Source organism: Anopheles ziemanni, chromosome 2, assembly GCF_943734765.1.
Source record: "Anopheles ziemanni chromosome 2, idAnoZiCoDA_A2_x.2, whole genome shotgun sequence".
Lineage (NCBI taxonomy): Eukaryota > Metazoa > Arthropoda > Insecta > Diptera > Culicidae > Anopheles > Anopheles ziemanni.
Window position 1 is genome coordinate 44,603,385 of NC_080705.1, and position 22,864 is coordinate 44,626,248.

General features: G+C 39.8%; 1 protein-coding gene across 1 annotated transcript; it reads right to left on the reverse strand.

Annotated features, from left to right (window-relative positions):
* Positions 1-782: 782 nt before the first annotated feature.
* Positions 783-19,660, reverse strand: LOC131293638 (muscle calcium channel subunit alpha-1-like). Its single transcript, XM_058321715.1, has 27 exons — positions 19,594-19,660; positions 18,654-19,383; positions 18,337-18,582; positions 17,727-17,833; positions 17,504-17,656; positions 17,248-17,441; positions 16,673-17,186; positions 16,361-16,586; positions 16,086-16,296; positions 15,899-16,019; positions 15,592-15,799; positions 15,423-15,508; positions 15,103-15,229; positions 13,683-13,979; positions 13,518-13,605; positions 13,042-13,149; positions 11,367-11,474; positions 8,110-8,162; positions 7,587-7,733; positions 7,025-7,496; positions 6,812-6,913; positions 6,540-6,728; positions 5,543-6,469; positions 5,067-5,470; positions 4,908-4,951; positions 1,273-1,403; positions 783-1,172 (listed from the first exon to the last, which is right to left on the reverse strand). The coding sequence occupies exons 1-27, from the start codon at positions 19,658-19,660 to the stop codon at positions 954-956; spliced, it is 6,279 nt and encodes a 2,092-aa protein (XP_058177698.1). The 3' UTR covers positions 783-953.
* Between the last annotated feature and the right edge of the window lie 3,204 nt (positions 19,661-22,864).

Consider the following 22,864-nt stretch of genomic DNA (forward strand, 5'->3'; position numbering starts at 1 on the left):
GTTACTATCAGATTGGTGAAGATTTGTTTATTTTCATGCTGGAACTACAAGCAGACGGGTTTCAAAACGATTAGCAAATCTTATCTGCGTAATCAGCCATTGCTAATAAAATTGTTTTTTAATCGTGATTAGATTTGTGTTTCATAAATAAAAGTCGGCGTGGGTTCAAATTCCAACCGAGACCGGACCCTCCCCTGTACGACAGGACTGACTATCCACGTACAACAGGGAAACAAGTCACGTACGACCTTAACGGGCAGGCATGACCAAATAAGGTCGTCACGCCAAGAAGAAGAAGAAGAAGAAGAAGAAATAAAAGCCAATTACCTAGTCTCCTAAACATTACCAAACGATCCTAAACTAGCTGAAATATAAAAGTTTTTTTTCCAAAACCGACGTTGAAGAAACATAATTTGTCATCAGTAAAATGGATAAACAACAAATTATGACAACATATTATGATATACATTCCCACTTGAAAAAAATTTATTGCAATTCCATTTTCCGCATCTTGCTCATATGTCATTCCTATATCTTCATTTCAATAGCGATACAAACCAACAAAACTAAGAAAGTCCTGTTCTTCGTTATATCTGCAAACCATTTCCAACTTTTCAGTGGTCGGATAAAGACGATCTTCGCTATCAATTTGTCGTCCCTCTCCTAACTTTCGATTGATGTTTGCAACGCGTAGATCAGCACGATTGATCATTACATTAGCCGAATTCTTTGTTTCGCTTGTTCGCTATTAGAGTTATGGTGTGTCTGGTTCTTTTTTTTTTTTTTTTGTTGGATGGTTTTTCATTTGTTGTCTTTGTATGATATTCATGATTATGTCGCTTAATGCTACCTCAAACGTGTTTCTGTTGAACAAAGAATGAAATGAGAGCTACCATTTTGTCTAAAATATATTCGTGATTGGTGACACCGGGTGGAGTTGGACTAAGTTTGTGCTATAACAGAGGCTCCTGGTGCCGATTGTTGGCGCCACGACGCGGTTGATTTCTGGCTGGAGTTCCGGCCTTCCGGTTGAAGCGTTCCTCGAGCATCAGCTCGTGGGCGGCAAGGTCCATCTCTTCCTGTGTCATGTCCAGAGCCTCCTGCATTTCCATTTGAGCACAGTGCACCAGATCCAGATCACAGTACTTCCCTAGGCCCTGCTGTGCAAGTACCTAATAAAGCGGTAAATTGTGCAGCAAAAGAAGAGGAAAGGAAAGTGCTTTACTTATGCCCAGGTCCTGGTGCCCGTTTCTTTTCGTAGTATCCCCTTACCCTGCCGACGAGGCTCTCTGCCGATCCAATTACTTCGGAAGATGTTTTATGCATATCGCGGGGACTACTTGGCGTTGAGTAGATGAGACGATCCTTTTCAAAATTATCGATCCGACCATCGGCGCGACCATCTATGAGGAAAGAAGGTATGCGAATTACCACAAACGGCACGATTGATGAACCCCCGGATGACAAAAACATTCCATTTTACGGTGTTACGGCCATTACGTTAAGCATGTCTTGTTTGTTTTGTACATGAAGCAAGCAAGCAAGGTATAACAGGGGGTTTTCAAAGAAAACATCATGTTGCAGGCGTTCTAGTGAAGCGTTCACGAATGTTTTAATACGGTAACGGTCCTTACGAACAGTGTTTCCTTCGAAAATCACAAGATACCCCAACGAATAACAACTACGGCAGTGATACATATCTCTCTTTCTGCCAACGCCATCTGATTACGCACCCTGCAAAAAGCATATGGCCAACAGGTCTATCCGCACAGCAGGTCTCCCAGGCCACAGGCGCTTCTGTTACCTGGCGACGCCATCGGAGCGGAAGTTGCAGCCCTGTGTCGGTTGCACTGAGTGGCCTGCGCCGGCGAGTCAATCGGATGTATTGCGGATGAAAATGGATGTAATCATTTAGATGTGTGTAATTTCGCGTTCTGATCGGTTACACTGTAATAGATTTTTGTTTCTACCGCTAACAGTTATTGAAAGCTCCAACGCGATCGGAAAGTCTTACAATGAACATATCTCAAGTCAAGGTCTTAATTCTTTTATATGTGCTGCCAAGCAAATTGCACTAGAAAATATATTCTCATCATCAGAAAGTCACCCCCATTCAAGAAATTCTAAATGGAAAAGTATGCTCAAACCCAAGCAATAAAAATGCTTCCTAAGAAATAAACAGAAGGATGACTTCGTAAAGCGTTAAATATTACCAGATTGCCCTGAGATAAATGTATCTCGAAAATTATTAGAATGTAAAGAAACAGCTGATTCTCAGGCTTTTTCATCTATCAAATTAAGATAGGTTCTTATCTTGAGATAAAATTTATTCTTTTAGCTATTATTATTTCAACATTGCATTACAGCCATCCATTTCGTCACGGAACGCTATACAACAAAAAAAAATTTAATCAAATTTGTACGAGTTAGTAATTTTTAATAAAGTTTTAAAAATAATTCCAACGAAGAACAATTCTTTGTTATCAAACCAAAAGATGTAAAGCATCGTGAAACGGCTGCTAGTATTATAACTATAATCATTTTCTACAGTCAATAACCGAGAATCTACGATAGTCGCCATTGATGCTGGATTCGTTTTGTAGCACCGATCGCACCGAAATCGCAATTGTTAAGAATTTTTAAACAATTGAGGGTATTTTAATTGGGAGGACGGAAACGATACGAACTGTCAGATTTCTCGTCGCGGTCCCATACAAAAGGTAAACAACACCTTTGAAAAAAGCGAAAAAAGGCTAGCCGTATCGTTTCGTTTCCGCGCATCGTCTCGACACGTAGGTGGCATCGTTTTGGATCGTCGAGACGGCCAGCCATTTTTTCGCTTTTTTTCAAAGTGTTGTTTACCTTTTGTATGGGCCAGTGTCGAGAAGTTTATCGTTTCCACGCTCCCAATCGTGATACACTCAAATATTTAAGATTTTCTACGTAGGCAAGATTTTTTTATGCAGCTACCGAGTCGATTTTAGATGTTAACACTTTGACTGCTTATAATCCACGTAGTGAACCTTACATAGTATTGCTCTAATATCACGTTGGCTGCCATGTCACCTAAAAGTGGGTGACAGCTAGTGTTGTGTCAAGAAGCTCTTTTCATTGAGCAGAGCAGAGCCTGCTCGCTCAATTAGATGAGCAGAGCGAGCCACCTATAGGTTTTGAGCGTCCGCATTAACTTTGGGCCCAGTGTAATTTTACATCCCTCGGACGTTATTGATTATTTTTCGTAAAAATCCGTACAGATGTGTAGCGACGTTAATTAGAACCAAATCATTAATATAAAACATCCTTATTTTTACTGTCATGCTTTCCGCTACATGCTTCTGCTGCACAAATATATTAAAAAGTAGCAATAACACGAAGAAGGTTCAAACGCAAACGAGACGAAAAAGTAACCGCACCGTTTGTAGAAACAAAGCTGGGTCAAACGTTCCAATAAACCCGTACACAATCACACATACGCGCACGCAATGCGTACGAATACGACGAAGAGAATAAAAACAAAAAAACTAACGGGTCCAATAGACCCGTGCACAATCACACATACGCGCATGCAATCCGTACAAGTGCGACAAAGAGAATAAAAACAAAAGAAAGAACATAACCCAAACGCGCCGCGATATCCACGCCTCGCTCAGAGCAAACAGCCTGCAAAAACTAAGGACGAGACATGAAGGAGGACACGAAGGGGAAAATCGTACCCTTCCACTTTGCCTAAGAGCGTATGTCGCTATCTCTTTCACTGGCGGACCGACACCGGCGGACCGACACCGGCGGACCGACTCCGGCGGACCGACTCCGGCGGACCGACACCGCCGGACCGACACCGGCGGACCGACACCGGCGGACCGACACCGGCGGACCGACACTGATCAACCAGCATGACTCATGGATTTGTCAGTCCCAAGGGACCGACGTGGCGTGAACGGAAACTTCACCCAACGGAAACGGTCAGTCCCCAGGGACTGACATGGCGGTTAACGTGTTAACAATCACCAACCGCATTAAACGAACAAGTTTGAGTTTGATGAGCCACCGGTACAATTGAGTTTGATGAGCCACCGCACAACTGAGTTTACTGTGCCACCGCACAATTGAGTTTGATGAGCAAGCTCAGTAATTGAGCAAGCTCAGTAGATGAGCAAGCTCAGTAATTGAGCAAGCTCAGTAATTGAGCAAGCTCAGTAGATAAGCAAGCTCAGTTGGTGAGCAAGCTCATTAGGTGAGCCACCTCAGTTTTTGTTTCAGAGTAAAAGTAGTTTCACATAAATAAATGAAAATGCAACATAAAAACTAGTAGTAATATTTAAAACAAGTTGTTTGAGAAGCTGTCTTTGCTTGGCCTTCGAAAACCATTGGTTTAATAAATGTTATAAACAAATTACATTAAAAAAGATTGTACTAAAAAAGTGTGCTGAAAACGCTTGGCAGTCAACGTGATATAGTAGAAGGCTAAAGAAATCGTAGTAATTTATTCTTAGGGAAGCTTATTCTATTTGTTAGTTGTTCAAAAACAAGTCTTACTACTTTCTTGTTAACAAGATTATCAAATGTTCTAAGAACTTGTTTTATGTACTAAAAACATGTTCTAAAAACGTTGTCCAGACAAAGTGTTAAAAGATTCCCGAACTTGGTGACCTTTTAGTAATCCGATCAGGTGAGTGAATTTTACTAAAGCTTATGCTAAATGCGAAACAACTCTTTGCAATAAATTATAATCTAAACGTGATAAAAAACATTTGGCATTTGGAGTTGGTCGATATCGTCTGATCAGGCTTGTTTTCATGTATGACTAATGCAGCTCAAATAGTGAGATATATTAATTGCAGTTGTTTTGTATTTCAAACGTGCCGAATACCAGTGCACTATAGCGAATGTTTTGTGCCTCCACCTACCTGCCATGGACATGTTCTGCGAGCCGATGTTAATACTAGTAGCACTTCAGTGTAAATCATTGAGAAAAACAAAAGATGGGATTTAGAACAACCGGTTACTATCGTGTACTACTGAGTCAGTCGTGATCCGTGATCCGTTTAGCAACATCATATACTCACTTGGTCGGAGTCCGTCTAAAGCTCGTATCGTCCAAAACTAGCGGTCGTAGTGGGATGTCACCTGGGCCTCCTGCCCCGTTGCGGTTGACCCCGGCATTACTGCCCGGTGGTCTGAGCCCGTTGCCATTGCCAGTACGCATCATCGGATCGTCGTGCACGGCATGAAGGATGCTCTCCGCGATATGGCTATATCCTGCTGTACTGTTGCTGACGCAGTTCTGCTTTGGTTTTTGTTCATGGTTTTGCCCTTCGCTCGGACCAGTTAGAACTGTGTGCATGGCGGCCGAAGCGGCCATCGACGTGGCGGACATTTTGTTGTTGTTTGAGTTCCACTTTTGCTTCGATCCAAATGGACCCGGTCGGCGTATCGATGACCATACATTACCAAACAATGTATGGTTGCGCTATAGAGCCGATGAATACTTAATTAGGGGTTGTAATTTCTTAAAGCCACATGAATATGGCGGCTAACTTACCCTGTGTGAAGGTTCCGGATTGTCATCACCGATCTCCTCCAGGTTGCCGGAAATGGCACGCTTCAACTCTGGGCCGGCCTCATGCAGCGTCCGCAAACCCGCCTGCAACGTCATTGTTCGCCTCTTGTTTTGGTCACTGTTGAGCTTATTGTCGTTTTCCTTGCGTTTCTTGAACCGCCGGAAGTAGTCCTGGATGAGGAAGGTGGCGTAGAACTTGCCCACCGTCACCTCGTCGTCTACGCCAGGCGGCGGTACGACCTGATCGAGAAGCTTCGGGTTGGTTCGCTTCCAGATCTGCTTGATTGTCGTGCGGAGCTCGGCGTTGGCGTCGTCGATGTTGCCCTCGGTTTTGATCTTCAGCGAGGTGCGCACCACCGCGAACAGGGTCGCGTTGAACAGCACTGTTCCGTCACTGTTGAGTGGCATGTTCATCGACACCAGCCGTTTGCAGGCCACCCGGTGCGGACATAGCTTGCCGAAACCGAGTGGGGGCGATATCTTGCGCAGCAGCGTCACCACGTCCAGGTGCTTGATGCGCCCCTTCGCGTCCGGATCGTACTCGCTCCAGAGGCGCACGAACTCGTCCAGATGGTGCGGACCCAGAATCGACCAGTCACGCGTCAGATAGTCGAAGTTGTCCATGATGACGGCCACGAACAGGTTGATGATCAGGAACGAGCAGAGCACGTAGAACGAGATGAAGTACGGAAAGGCGATGCTGGAGCCGCAACCGTCGGGCGACCCAGCGTCATCAGATTTGGCATCGCAGTTCACCTCGCCAGGGCGAGCCGAGCAGTCCAACATAATGTCTTGCCAGGCCTCGCCGGTTGCCGATCGGAACAGAACCAGTACGGCTTGCGGAAATGTTTGGAAGTTGTTGTTTCGGTGTATGGACGTTTCATCATCCATTGCTATTTTTCCAAACACCTGAAAGAGTGAGAGAGGGAGGCGATGGTTTCAACCAAGTATAACAACAATCCCAACTTCAAATCATTACCTGCATTCCGATGACGGCGTAGATGAAGAATAACATCACTATCAAAAGCGCAACATATGGCAGTGCTTGGAAGGACTTGATAAATGTCCACAAAAGAGTGCGGATACCTTCACCTCTGGCAAGCAGTTTCACCAATCGCATCACGCGAAACAGTCGGAAGAAGTTGATGGAGATAATGCTCGATCCACCCTACAATAAGAAAGGAGATAGAATTCAGCTCAATGCCTTGCCAGCGTCTTCAACCTGGCGTTTTTAACAACAATCGTACCCACCTTCATTCCTTTACTAACGTTAACTTCCGAGTACACGATATCGATAAAACTTCCGAGTACAATTATAAAATCAAACACGTTCCATGCGTCTCCAAAATAGTTCTAGTTCGAAATAAACGAGAGACAATTACTAAACACTTCTGAACGCCAGATATAGCCGAAATGGACAGCAGTGGAATCTGCTAAGTCCCTTCCAGCTTAGCAGCCACCTACCTTAAATCTAAAGGCTGCTAATTTAAAAACAAACTCCAAGGCGAACACCGCCGTAAAGATGAGATTCAGTAAATCGAGGACCTCTGTATAGATCTCCGGTTGTCGGTAAAACTTCATAGAAAGTGTGATGGTGTTGATCATGATCAATATAAATATCATATACTCGAAAGGCTGCGACGTAACAAACCACCAGACTTTATACTGTATTCGGTGCTTCGGTATGTACCGTCGTATCGGTTTCGCCTTCAGTGCGAACTCTATGCAGTTGCGTTGATTCTTGTCTAAATCGCAGTTCTTGTACTCCTGTTCACCTTCGTTTTGGAATGTAACGATAACGAAACCAACGAAGATGTTCACCATAAAGAACGCAATGATAATGATGTAGATGATGTAGTACGCCGCTACAATTGGTCGGAAATTATGTATCGGGCCCGAATCTTCCTCATGTGAGTCGATTGATACATACAGCAAACTGCAGAATATTACCGGCAAAAACAAAGCAACAATAAAAACACATATTTGTAGAAAGGGCCATTTGGTCGGAAAACAATTGATAGCTTACCCAGGCCATCCTTCAAACGTAGATACGGTGAACAATGTTAACATCGCCTTCGATACATCATCGAAGTGGAATCGGTTTCGCGACCAATATCTTTCTTTTGAAACAGGTTTATCTACGTTGCCATCTTCATACACCAGGTATGTTCCACTGAAAAATAAAAGATTTTAAAAATGGTAATCTCCAACTTTCACCATATAAAGCATTGAACAATCATTAATTTAAAAAAAACACTTTGTACTATTGTTGGCGAGTTTATGAATTTAGATTTGAATGGCACTAAAAAGTCAGAAGAAACTCAGTCGTCCATCGTTTGTAATTTCCATTTCTGTACTTAAACATTTTATTTTCAATATTTTTACCATTATGATTGGAAATAAGATCTTCTTATGGATTCTTCATATTTTTACTATTTTCCTATTTTTTGGATTCATTCATATGATTCGTAATACAACTAGTCATCGTACATGTGAAAGAATTTTAAGGGGCAAAGAGCGTCAACTATATGGTTTTGCACGGTACTTACTGACATTCTGATTCCTGCATTTTCGATCCATCGGAACACGAGAAAAATTTGCCCTATTTGGAAAAGATAACAAACAATTAGTGATATAAAACGTTTCGTTTGTTAAATGTACCTTCACACAGCTCCAGGGACACAAACTTGCAAGGACTTTACAGCGTTAACTCAACTCTCTGTTCCCAGTTTAAAATAGTAAAGAAGACGAAGTTCTTGTACAAAATGCGCTACTACTTTGAGGATCAAAGAGTTATATTATTCTTAAAATGCACTATTGTATTAATCTTCAAGTGCAATATTATTCTACATTTTTTCGCGTTTTAAATTTCGTTATATTGGAATGATAAAATTCGGACAATGAATGTTTGATGTGAGGAAAAGAGAGTCGAAAAGCTTTGAAAATATATTTCATGTTCATGCACATAACTCCAATAAATGTCAAAAAGATACACTTATGCCGAACAATTTGCTCAAGCGAATATTTTTCCAAAAAATTGTGTAGGAAGACATGCACAACACACATATTTAGCATACAAAACACACATCTCATGCACGTTAGTATTTACATAATTGTAGTGCAAGATCCAAATATCTATTATTTCAAAAACAACTTAAAGCAAGACATAACATCTAATAACAACATATCGAGGTGTGTTACAAAGCAAGATCAGTAGAAGCATTTAGAAAAAATAATATACAATCAATCCTGGATGCAATTGTATCGAATATCGGATAAATACTCATATACGATAACAATCAACCTGATTTCTTGTATTTTTTGTTTGTTCCAAAAAATTTTCAATCGAGGTTAATCAAAACCATCACATCAATGTGTTTAATTTGCTTTCTTCCACGCCCGTTTGCACTTTTATCTTTACGTTATACACGCATACATAGGTTATTTTTCCTGACCAGCCTGTTATTGAAAGATCACTTTTTCAGCACTAAATTTCAAACATTCATTCGATGGGCATTCAAATTCATCAAAAATCCCTAAAAAGAATAAATAACGCATGTCTACAATACAAAAATTACATGCACATTATTGCATCAAATAGTTTCCACCCAGCCCAATAAAAGCATTATTGCCCATAATCATAACAACTCAACTTGTTTAGACACATCAAAAGTGGTATTTTTCTATATTTTTTACCCTCGTGCTTTATTCTCTTTATTCAAAATTCACATTCCTTTATCACACATTACTATCGATGAAGCATATAAGTAAAGCCCATTAATTATTGGTGATTTAAATATACAACCAGTGCATAAAAATCCTCAACAGACGATCACAAGAAAAATAAAAATGCTTGGTTAAATCAGCCTTAAGCTAAGTCAAAAATATCTTCGTTTCATCAACCGCTAATGAAGCATCATTTTGCCAAAATAAAAATTAAATTTTTCAAAACATTATTATCATTATCTGTCATTATTATCTTCAGCATCATCAAACGTTGTTTACTATTGTTAAAGCCTTAGTGAAAGTACCAGTTTTCTTAAATGGTTTTAATTCATCATTCTGCAGATAACCTTTTCTGCGTATAATTAAAAGAAAGTGCATTATGCTGTTTACAAATATACTTACAGATTAATGATCCTGATCCTGTTAAAAATGACAGCAAATGTAGAAGATTTTACTTATCACTGTTAAACCAAAATTATAATGCACGTCGGCGATGAAATGAATATGTGTACATTTCGGTTTAAATGCGTGCCTCAAGAAATTTAACATGAATAATTCCATCCTTAAATAAGAAGATAAAACTTCTTAGATTAGAGGAATGCTAACAACATTCAACATTGGATAACCAAAATCAGCTAACCTGGTACTGCTTATCAGCACATGTCTTAAGTATTTGATTAAATAAAATGCTAGTCGTGCATCCCAATGTGTACACAAAATTCAAAATATGTTTAGTCTTGTACACGCAATTCGATAAACTGTTGGTAGTCCAAATTATAGTTCTAGTGGAACATTCCTCATTGAATATACAAGCGCATGAAACTAGTTCAGTTTAAGAATAAATAGAATTCGTTTCATTTCTTTTTAAATTACAGAATTTGGGACATGCACCAGTTAGTAGGTTCAACTGCACGATGACATGCTTTATACACCGATCAAACATTGCAATAGTTCACTTATTGTAACTTCTTCGCTCGATGCAAATGTCAAACATGATTTTATGATTCACAAATAGGTATTCAGAAAATTCTTTTCTTAAATTCATGACACACCAAAACTAGCACTCAACTTTTTTCACCATTGGTAAACTTCAATTGTAACATCATTTACATGTGTATTCCATTCACTTGAATCTATATAACCAACATAACAAAACTCGAACAATGAAGATCACAACTTCAAACCGTTTTCTCTTAATCGTAAACAAATCTCTACTTCAAAATTAAATTAAGATTTCTTTACCGCCATATCGTTTTTCCCCATGTAAATTTCTTATCTTCAACTTTATATTCTAACTTATTTTACACTCTATATCACTCATTTCATATAAAGCTTCCTATTTCTTCTGTTCAAAATCTTCCTACTTGCGCTATTTTCAACTTAACAATTTCATGCTTATTCACACTGTTCGTTTAAATATATTTTCTGTGAAATGTAACAGAGGGATGTGGAGGTTAAGTTGAATTTCTTTCGAGATGCTTAATATAAATCTGATTGCAAAAAGAAATAGCAGATCCTGCATATTCCCAAATTGAAAACTATTTGTTAATCATTTCTACATTTCGAATAAAAGAGCAGCATAATCAAAATAAACCTCAACAGAAATTCTTCAATCCTCAAATTCTTCTCCCAACGTAAACGTAACATTCAAAAAAAGATGTGCATACACACCAGAAAAGAGAAAAAAATACAACAATCCGAAAAGGTCAAGTATAAACAGAACGAGAATAATCCAGATGATACGCAATCCATTGAAAAAGACAAACCACATTAACAACGTTATTGTTTTATATATGTACAAATATTATACTTAAAGTAAACATGAACAAAAGAGACTAACATTGCTTACTACTCAACACCAAATGTGGATAAAATGTGGGTAAAAAATTAAAATACAAAGCGACTACTACGGTAAATCAAGTCGTGAAACATCGTGAACGTTTCTATGAAAAGTTAAAAACAAAACGCCATTATCTAGAATGAAATATAGAAGTGGGTAGGTGACAAAATAGACAACAAAGAGAAAAACTTAGACGACTACAGTGACACAATTACAGCCTATAAATGAGCCATTAATTACCTTGAACAATTGTACTCCTATCACAGCAAACATAAACTGCAAGAGGTACGTCACTAGCATAATGTTGCCGATAGTTTTTATGGCAACTATCACACATTTCACTACGTACTGAGGAGAATCCGCGTGTACGGAAAAGAATTGTAGTTAAAGATGCATATCAATTCGAAGGGTTATACATGAACATATTTAAATAACATCCCCCGTGTCGTAAATCTAAGAACCACCACTTATTGTTCATTGAGACGTTTTAGTATTTCCGTCACATAGGCTACATTTGTAGCCGTCTCGTTACTAAACGCAACAAAGTAGATTTATCGTTTCCTTCATTTCTAACGCATTGGCAACATGTCCATCCAATTATAAGGTTGGTTTTCTTTCATTTGCAGGTTGGTCTGGAAATAACTCTATAACAACTACACAGCACAGATTATGGTTTAGTAGCAAAGATAAAATTAAATAAGAATAACTAATGGAACAAAATTTCAAAGCAACAAAACCAGTACAACTAGTTAATTCATCAATATAAGCCCTTCGCAACGCATCGATGATACCGTTGGATGTATTCATACACAGGCAATTTTTCTCTTCAATTCACCTAATTGAACTAAAATCAAAAACAACTTTATCTGTGAATAAATATACAAAACTCTTAACAATTTTCAAAACGTAGTTTTGTCCATCCATCATAATAGCTACCCTTACCAGTGTTCAGTTCAAATAGTATTCAATTTGTTAGATTTCGGGAAACAATAGCGAAATTTGTTAAATTAAATTAATCTAAATCTCTTAGAGTTAAAGAAAAATGAACCAACAAATTTGCCGATATTTTAAGAAAATTGTTATAAACGTGTCTATCAATACCGCGTATATGAACTTAGTAATATTTTTTTCTTCAGTTCAGACACTTCAGTTCCTCTGAGTAATCTAATTGCTTTAGAAAATATGTTAAAATTCAAAATTGAAAGGTTTAGCTATAGCAGCTTTTCAAAATTAAAATGTAATGGTAAATTTATTGTAAAAAAGAAAATCCGTCCGAGTTTCAAATTGAAATCAATGTACACACTTAATACACAAAAATATCGAACGCTTAACTAAATAGCGTCTGAATAAATGATAAGATCACGAAAAACTAACAAACTAAAGAGGTAGAGTGGATGATTTGTTGATTCTATCGAACATGAAACGTTTTTTTATCAATTTCACTTTTACTTGGGTACTGTGTACAAGGGTACACACTTTTTAGAACCCAAAAAATTACAGATTGTATTCATAAAAACGAAAAAGAAGAGAAAAACGACTTTGTATAATTTACCATACCGTCGAGAGGAGGAACCGGGGGTATCAAAAGGCTGCAGCAAGGGATAAGTTAGAGTATGGTTTCAAATGGAAATCATTAGAATTCCATTCGTAAAAGCTCCTACCGATGGAAAATACAGTTGAAGAAAAACATCAACAACAACAATTTAGAAGATCTATACAGCGCACCTATTTGGGATACCGGGTAGCGTAGGATGAAGTATACGGTAAAATTAGAGCGCTCAGATCAAAAGGAAGTAACACAGGAAGTAAAATAAAATGAAAACTCAATAAACGTAAGGAAACGAAACTCCAAATCAAACACAAATCCGAAAGTAACGAAAATAAAACAACGCTTGGCCGCAGGTTTGCGTCCTACCTTATACAACTGCACTCCGATAACGGCGAACATAAACTGTAGCAAGCAAGTGACCAGCACAATATTGCCGATTGTCTTTACTGCTACTATAACGCATTGCACAACATGCTGAGAATTATACATAAGAATGAAGAACATAGAAACGAAGTTGAAAAGATAAATGCAGGTTCAGTCGTACAATCCCAAAAGTGCGATAAAAATGCGGGTTCAAACCGATTGCAAAATTAAATAAATGCCAAGGTTTGATCACTCCAACGTCTACCATGCACTGCATAGTCTGACGTTCACGGGGAGAAAAATATGAAAACCCGTTCCGAGCTGGCATATAGCCGCTAGGCATCGACATTTGTGACCATCCTATGTAAAAATCTAAGCTTAAGGCAATGGTGTTGGTATGCCTAAGCCGAATTAGAAAATAAACACGATATCCCGACCTTTCTGCCACTTTGGACCTTGGCCACAATAAAAAGACATACCTTTAATCCTTTTGCACGATTAATTGCACGCAATGGTCGGAGCACTCGTAGAACTCGTAGAATTTTTATCACAGAGATCGCACCAGAACTATATTTTGTGGAATAATGAAAAATAATGTATTCGATTTTAAATATACCCTCTGTCCATATCCAATCCATTCATACCTGAAGAACATTGATATTAATGACACGCATACGACAAGCAGATCCAGTAAATTGAACGCCGATCTGCAGAATGCACCGTCGTGAAAGAGAAAACCATACGATACCAATTTCAGGAGCAGCTCGATCGTGAACACCGATGTAAAGAAATAGTCGAAGTAGTTCAATATCTGGTTCCGTTCGCTATTGGCATTCAAGGGGTCTTCCGCAGCAAGCATGGCTGATGAGAACATGATGCACACCAGAATAATGTTGCCAAACGTACTGTGGTTGCAGAGCCAGTGGCAAAATATGCGGAACCTAGCGGAGTGTACAACAGAACTCATTAGATCAGCAGAGGAAAATTTGCTAGTACAGTGGCAACGCATAATAGCAAACAAAGAAGTTAGTTGGACTGATATGTTCTACTTTGAATATCTGGCCTATACAGCAAGGCGTCATACACACGGGAATATTCTTTTGTTAACACAATGCAGAAATGAGCAGGGAGGAAGTTCGCTAATTATCCAATCTGCAGCTATTTTTAAAGTTATCCCATACTTTATTTTAGTTAACTACTGAATTATAGATAAATCAACATTCTGAACTTTTTTTTCTTTTCCCAGTCAGCTCGCACCTATGAGCACTGTTGACATAAAAATTGTATGTGAAAATGCGGTCAAACATGCTTATAGCCATTACCGGTTATAGCTGTGAGCTTGTCCATATGCTGGAATTACATGACGCTACACAAATATCTCTCATTTGAATTCGGTAACAACTCAAATGCAAGAGAATCAAGATTTAGATAATATGGAACAATGTAGTTATTGTGAGATAACATTGTTCTCAAGCAGGATCATCAGAAAAGCATACTACTTATTAATTAAAGGACTCAAAACAAGCAAAAGGAATTGCAAACACATTAATATGGTGCAACATGGATAGGCTTGTACACAGCATTGCTTCAACCACCAACAGGATACCATTGTACTTCGTAACGCGTTCGTATTTTAGGAGCAGGGTAAAAGGAGTCAACAATCTTCGGCATCAGCGATGAACAACGCGCAACGTGCCTTTTATTATAGCAGGGACGAGCGGACACAATCAATGCATTCAGAAAAATATTTGTAATATTTCAACCTGTTTGTTTTAGACAGTATGAAAAACGCTGATCCATCTGGTATCGGTACGATGGTATTGACGACATTTAACTCGGACATACGGCGTGGCCTAGCCACCCGAAGTCCATCTTCTTGTGAATCTATATATCAATGTGCAAAACAAAAACAAATGGAAACGAAAACGAAATATACCATTAGTACCATGTGTCAAGGGCACTCGACTCTGTACGGACGGTTCGAAGCAAACTTGGACATAAGTGTAATTATCCTCTGCCTAGCTCCGACACCGTCAGTATTGTCGAGTGCCCATATGCAATTACCTGTTCGTTGGGGAGAAAAGAAGCAGTGAGTTTGCTTTAGGAATAGGTTTTTTCGATTTTTTTACACTCAGCTCCGATAAACGACGTGGGCGAGCAGATGCAGTCGGAGGTTCATCGAAAGTCTCACCTAAAATTGTAGCGTACAAAAGAAATGCTTATCATCATAGGCTAGGATTACACTTTAAGCAGCGATGGTTGGTTATTCGAATAACTAAGTTTTTAACATGATTCTAGCGTAAAGCTCTGGTGAATTGCTGCTCTATTGAAACGACTGAAAATATAAAGTTTGCGAAAAAAAACCACTAATAAAAATTACGAACCTTGAGTATCTTGCTCTTCATAACCCTCGTCATCCTCAGCCACTGGTATTTTTGATTCGGAATCATGTCCTTCGTACTCATCAGACCTTAAATATTATATAAGCATAATGCATTGATCATGCTGCAGTTATTCAATTCGCCTTCCAACCATGTACTTTGGTCCACTCACATGTTCATTGGATCATTATCAGAATCCAGATTGTCTTTGTCATGATCCATAAATCCGTCGTCACCATGCTCGGTTGGAGTTGGCTCATGAGATAGTTTTTCCTCGCCTTCCTCCGGATTGTCTCCTTCGTCCTTTTCGACAGTCGTCAGCGAATCCGCATCGGCCAAATTATCCACAGCAATAGCCAAGAACACATTTAAGAGAATATCTAAGGCAAGCAAATTGTGTTAAGGCAAAATACGAAACGTAACACGTGTGCCTGTTTTTAACAAACTTTAACTATTTTTATGTTTTTTTAAAAGGATACAGTTACCACATATGAACAAAATTATGAAGTAAATGCTGGCAATGATGCCCATTGAAGCTACACCTCCATAGGCCTGAATTCCATCGTACATTACAGTATTCCAATCTTCACCGGTTAATATCTGCACAAGAGAAAAAGTTCAGTTAATATTTTATTCTTCATATTTCTAATTGTCGGCTTGTCTTACTTGAAATACCGTCAATAAGCTTTGTACGAAGCTATCGAAGTTTGAACGAGGCTTGTCGACGGAGCTGTTAAAGTTAAACTTTCCTCCAAAGACCTGCATACCCAAAAGCGCAAATATAACAATGAACAAAAACAGCAGCAAAAGGAGGGATGCAATGGATTGTATAGAGTTCAGCAGTGATGCTACTAAATTGGACAGTGATTGCCAGTACCTACGGGGGAAAAGAAATATTCATAAAAGAAACTCCGATGAACCGTCTAACATGGTCTACTTACTTGGTTACTTTGAACACACGTAGCAAGCGTACACATCGCAGCACAGAAACCCCGAGTGGGGGCATGATTTGAGTACTGGTAAGTATCATCTCTCCTATGCTTCCAATAACGACAAAGCAATCGAACCGATTGAACAAGGACGCGAAATATACTTGAAAGCCCAAACTGTACATCTTAAGTAACATCTCCATCGTGAACAGGGCCACGAAGAACATGTTTGTGTTTTCTAGAAAAAATATCAATTTTCGAGAAAATATCCACTTTTATCGTATTAACATGTTTCAAGAGATGTTTCGGTAGGATAGTAGTTACCTTGAAAGTCATCGAGCCATGGCGGCTGCCGATAGTGCTCCGTGGCAAGCACACCAGTGTTTAGGAATACCAGTATAATAATCAGCCAGTAAAACGCCTGGGATTTGACTGCCTTACGGCATGCGCGACGTAAGCGTCTATTGACGCGCTCGAAAGATTTTCGTTTCCGGGCACACCATGACTCCTGTCGTACTTCACCGTCTTCGCCAAGGTTGTCCGATGAATCTAGCTCAATCGTATTTTTCGTTTTTCCTTCTTGCAACCCACTGGCCTCGTTATCAGGATCGATATCTTCGGCTTGTGTGATCCAATCCAAGTATCCGCAAAAATCTTCATCGTTTTGTTGCTTCTCGCGTAGCTTTTGAAAATCTCCACGATTCTTTGCCTTCGTACGCTCCTTCGAAAACTCTCCGCTCAACACACCGAGAATAAGGTTCATCACGAAGAATGCACCCAAAATGACCATCGAAATGAAGTAAACCCATTGCCAGCTGCTTCCCATAGCATCTTCGATCTGTAAAGGAGAAGAAAGTCAGTAACAGAATGATTCTCTAATAGCATTTCGGAGCACTCACGTAGTATAGCATATCGGTCCAGCCCTCCAATGTTACACACTGGAACACCGTCAACATCGATAGACCAAAGTTATCGAAGTTGGTGATGCCGAAGTTCGGCCCCTCCCAGTAGTATCGGCATACCATTTCCGGCGATATAGTGTCACAATGAAACCCGTCTTCTCCGCAGGGATGTGGATCATCCATAATTTCACCTGCGGGCAGCAGAGCAACTCGTGAACAAAGTTATGGTACGACAACTTATGACATCTCTTACCAGTTTCATTGTGGAAACAAGATTTGTGTAATTTTCCCGAGAAAAGCTCTAGTCCTATGATAGCGTAGATGATTATCACAAACAATACCAGCAGGGCTATGTGTAGTAAAGGCACCATGGCACGTAAGATCGAATTGAGAACGACTTGTAAACCTTCAAATACAAATCATTGTTACACCAGTTAGTTCAGTTCAAATTAGGACAGGTAGAACTTTTAACTTACTAGGAACTCCTGACACCAATCGCAAGGGACGAAGGACACGAAATGCGCGAAGAGCTTTCACATCAAATCCTTCCTTCATGAGATTTGAAAGTGCGGTCGATATCATGCTATGGAATGCAATAAATAATCAGAATTAATTATACCTGCCAAATGGTAAATCATATGTTTCTAAAGTTGTTCATTGACATCTCCAATTACCTATTGGACATTTCTAATTACAAAAATGAGGTCCTGACAACGATTCGACTTAGCTGTTACTCAAACTGTATAGCATAAAAGCAGGGTACTGTTTTTTCTGATTTCCTAAATTCACTTCACACATTTCAATGACAAAAAAGTAGTTTTACAGCCTTGGTTTATGTTTTAACATCGCGGGATGATTTAACATCGCATTATGCTAAACTTATAATAAAAAATTATGAATTTGTTCAACTTTTTATTTCCTATGAGGCTAGATATAAGATCATAGAGTAAGCAAACTCGAAAATGGTATCTAAGCGGCATTTATATATCCTGCAATAACTTTTGATCAGCTACAAACAAAACCTTTTGCTATAGGATTTTGTCATGTATTATCCATGTGTAGACGAAGACTCAATGCAGTACTTACCCTATAACAACAATTGTGAAATCAAGTATGTTCCATCCGTTCCGTAGGTACGACCCCGGATGCAGTATGAACCCGTATGCGATCAGCTTCATTATGCACTCAGCAGTAAAAATCACTAAAAAAATATACTCGATCTTCTCCAGTGCCGCGTTCGTGCTATTGGAATCACTGTTAGGAAATGGGGTGTATACAGCTAAGGCAACACAATTGGCAAAAATAGTCAGCAGGATCAAGTATTCGAAGGGTCTGCAAAGAATACAAATAAGCCGGTCAGATAAAAAAGAAACTGGACCACTTTCAATCTTGATGACACCTACTTCCATTCGACTATTGCGATACATAGCTTCCGAAGCGGATTGGTACGAGTCAGACAAAACAAAGCCCGCATCGGCCGATCCGGCTGTGGCTTGACACCGGCACGTCGCGTTGGTTTTTTGGGTGCAATCGGTATGGTCGTGCCGCCAACATTGATGGCACCACCACCTGTTGCTCCCAGCGTTTTCGAGGCTCCGTCAGCCAACAAGGACGCTCCGGAGGCGTGTGGTCCGCCCCCCATGCCACCGCCGTTCATATCGGCGTCCTCCATTCTCGCTGCCGCTTGACTCATTGCCGTAGTCGACTTGAGGGTCGTTTGCCATACATCGGACAGCGAGTGTTGTCGTTTGAGGAAAAACGAACGCGACGGTCCCTTCTTGGCCGGTCGCTGTGCTGACGATGCTAGCGCCGATTTCTTCGAGACTGGTTTCTTGCCCGCTGTAGCGTCCGCCGGTTGATTTAAAGCACGCCCTTCCTGGTCGCCGTCTCCTTTGGGGGATTTCTCCGACGCCGGCGATTTGTTCCGCGAGAAGGACTTGTTTAGTATGCCAAGAAGCTGACTATGTTGCTCCCGCTGCTGCACATGGCCCGCTGGTACTGGCGGAGCAAACGAACCGACGAGGTCGGGGCTGTGAAATGCACCGATCAATTTATTCCCCGACGACAGCACATCCTTCAACTTGTGACTGTTGCGTGCCGGATTCGAGTTTGTCGATTCCCCCGATTGGGCTCCTATAAGCAACAAAACAACGACATATTTAATACTTTGGACACCTGCAGAATATGTATACGATTTTTCAAGAGTTTCCGTGTGCCGTAGTACTGGTTGTCGAAACCGATAGCGCCCAAGAGAGTCCTGCAGTGCGACCAAACCCATCAACCATCCTTCAACTCGGAAAATTAATTTATTCACCAGCACACAGGGGCCGATGGCAGCCTTACCAAACGGAATGCTTTGAAGATGTTTCAACTGCTGATCCGCGAGCATACTATCTTCTGCAGAAGTCATGTTTTCCAAGATTGATGAGCTACTCGCTTTCAGCCGTTTAAGATCCACAGTTTCACCTGGTTTACACCATCATCAGTGTCTGTATTTTTTTATTTTTCGTCCTACTCTAAATAACTTATCACCCTGTTAACGGCGGGCCTCACATCACTGCCGCGTCCCCAACGCTACGTACGCACGCAACAGCACATAATTTTTGCAACTCAGTGTCTGTTTTAATGGGTCATCCATCCCATCGGTCATCATCGATTGCCGGAATTGCATAGGAATGTACAACAAGCAAGCATATAGCATCATGCCAGCTAGAAGAACGCACTTTCGTTGCTGCGACCGCCGCTGCGTCTGTTTCTTTGGTTATCAACGTCATGTCCGGATCAGGAGTAAATTGGCACTCATTATTAACAAATACGATTAATCATGGCACACGATTCGGTCCAACAGGACAAATCCCATTGCGAAGGGATAACCACTATCCACTCTCATTACGGAACACACTCCGCGGAGCACTTATTTCCGATTCAGTAGTCTATTCTTACTGCCGCCGTTGTTCGGTATTCTGATTGGGTCTACTCCAGCGAGGAGGTGCGAAGGAAAACACGAAATTTCCTAATAACAGCATTGAACACATTTCAGTTACTGTCCAATAAGTAATCTATGCTACTTTGGCATACTCCGTAAAAAGTTACTTTCAATCTACTGTTAACTATTCTTTATTAAGCTTAAAAAACCTTGTTTCGAATGCTAAACTGTGCAAGATTTCACTAGTATAATGCTTGGTTGGTCTTCAGTTTCTTACTTCCTACTTGCATTACTTGTGCTCGCCAATCCTCTCAGGAAGGGAAAGTGAACACGTTTCTGCTCGTATACGTGGTTGTATTTGTGTCGTCTTTCACTATTGCGCAGAAGCTTTCGGGACCCCGTTCACCGTTTTCCCCACATCATTCCACAGGAAGAAAACAATATCCTTTTCCTCAATGCTTCTCTCGTGTGCTGCTCCTCTTTCTCTGTCGTTCTTTCTCTCTTTCGCACTCTATTTTACTTCTTTCCACTTTCTCCGTAACTCATTCTCGTACTATCTTGTTCATCTTTTTATACTTCCTTTATCTTATCGCTTTAAATACAGATTCGTGTTCCACTTTTTTAAAATTAAATTAAAAAATTTAGAACGATTTAAATTATTTGAATATCTTAATTATTATTTGTACGATACACTTGACAGATGAAAGATGATATACTTAACATAGTTGTTTTGTTTTTCATTTCTTTTCCTCTGTGTGCCATCAGCACATCAAATTTTCATGCCACTTTCTTGTTGTGGCACTTCACATGACATCATACGATAATATTCACGTTATTTTATCAATTTACTTCGAAAAAGGGGTTTAATTTAAAATTATACAAATTCATAACTGAAATGAATGTGTGAGTTATTGGTTATAAACAAAAATTCAGCGGCGTTTCGATTGGTTCATACTTGGTATTTATAATTCATTCGAGGATGACGTGGTAATCGCTTATCTAAACTGTTTATCTGACCTCCTGTGTTCCAAACAACACCTAATTTCTGGTTAGAAAGATATCCGCATATTCTCCCGACCTCACATTTCTTTTCGCATATTTTCTGTTGTGCGAATGATTCATCTGCACTATGTGGGCACAAAACTACCCCCGTAAATATCTCTATGGTTATGAAAACTTGAAGAAAAAAAACTATAAATTTGAAAGTCACACACAGATTCAGCTCATATACTATATCCACAGGAAAGGTCTAAGCGCTATGACCTTCTGTAGGAAATAGCTCGTCTGTGCACAGGTAGATTCTTGAGTATGGTGGAATGTCATATTTGTGCTAACATTTATCCTTTGCACGTAAATATAAGCGAATGTTTGTACGTTGCCAGTTATAGTCAATAGCATTTGCATACGTTCAGTCACTACAATAGCTTTATGAATGGAGAACAATACACACAACAACAACAAACACATTTGTCTAAATTTGCTTGATTTGATTGCCACTGGTTTTTAGCAATGCTGGTGGTTCAAGTGAAAATACTATTTTCGTCCATGCGAGACACATCCCTCCTTCTACACAGAGTATACGAACAATCACGAAATTACATTCTCCTCGTTCAATGCAGCTGCAAAACTTTCATCCTCTTATCACGATTATTTTCAAAGGAAAATAAGATCCATTCCGTTACCAATACAGCACAGGCCGTCCCTCGGAGATTGATAATCTTGGTAATAACACTTTTGTGATAGGCATCCACAAAATCGGAGAAAACACAAAACATGATTTTTGTTCTATAGATCACTTACACAACATATTAAATATTCGATCGACAGTCGGTATGATCCACGCGCATTACAGAACACTTTCACTGCACAACCACTTGATTCATTATACGCCTGTTAATTGTGTTTTTTCTTCCTTTTTGGTTTCAGCTAAATCATGCCATAGCGCAAAAAAAAACGAACAAATAGTACAAATCACGCGTTCTTACTTTCAAGCATCAATTATGCGCAAGCGCGTATCACTCAATTCTCGACACTACCGGGCCCGGATCTGATGAAACACATTGCCTACTCCGGTCCACGGAACTTTTCCCGTTGTACTTTCATACACATTTTTGTTACCAGTTAAAAATAGAGCTCCCTATTACGGGTTACTCAATGGCAATTCCGGAAAAACGCGCTTCAACTGCCCACCTTTCTTCTTACCTTACGCAAAATCGAAGTCAACAAGTTTCGTCGTTGTACGATTTATGATTCCCCGATTTCCGATTATCGACAATTGATCGTATTTTTAACGCTGGTCGCACTTCCGTTTTGTACTTCGAAGATTCGTCTAGATTAGCTTCCGTCTGCAAAAACCGGGCAACTTGCTTAGCGGATCTCTCGCGACTGATTCGATGTAACTGCGAGTAGCCAAGGATGAGCAAAAATCGTGTAGCGCATGCGCTTATGCAGTTGATAAGTAGCACTTCAAACTTTAAGTAGATGAATCTTCATTCAATCTTGGAGCAATGTAAGCTGTTTCCATCTATGTACACAATTAATTTGATAATCTGATGATTTAATTTCATTACCGTTAGAACTGAAATATTGTAAATTGTTTGAAAACCATGTGCAACTCATGTGCACTTGGTGTTTTTTTATCGTGGGTGTTGGCTTCCATGACTTCACCACATAGTTGCTTTTAAATAT

Excerpts from the sequence above, each read along its gene's own strand:
- LOC131293638 (XM_058321715.1), bottom strand. The coding sequence starts at position 19,660 with ATGACTTCTGCAGAAGATAGTATGCTCGCGGATCAGCAGTTGAAACAT. Across the intron at positions 15,800-15,898 it reads TTTGTTCATATGTGGTAACT|ATATTCTCTTAAATGTGTTC; the intron begins GTATCCTTTTAA and ends TGCTTGCCTTAG. Across the intron at positions 5,471-5,542 it reads ATCCGGAACCTTCACACAGG|CGCAACCATACATTGTTTGG; the intron begins GTAAGTTAGCCG and ends TCGGCTCTATAG.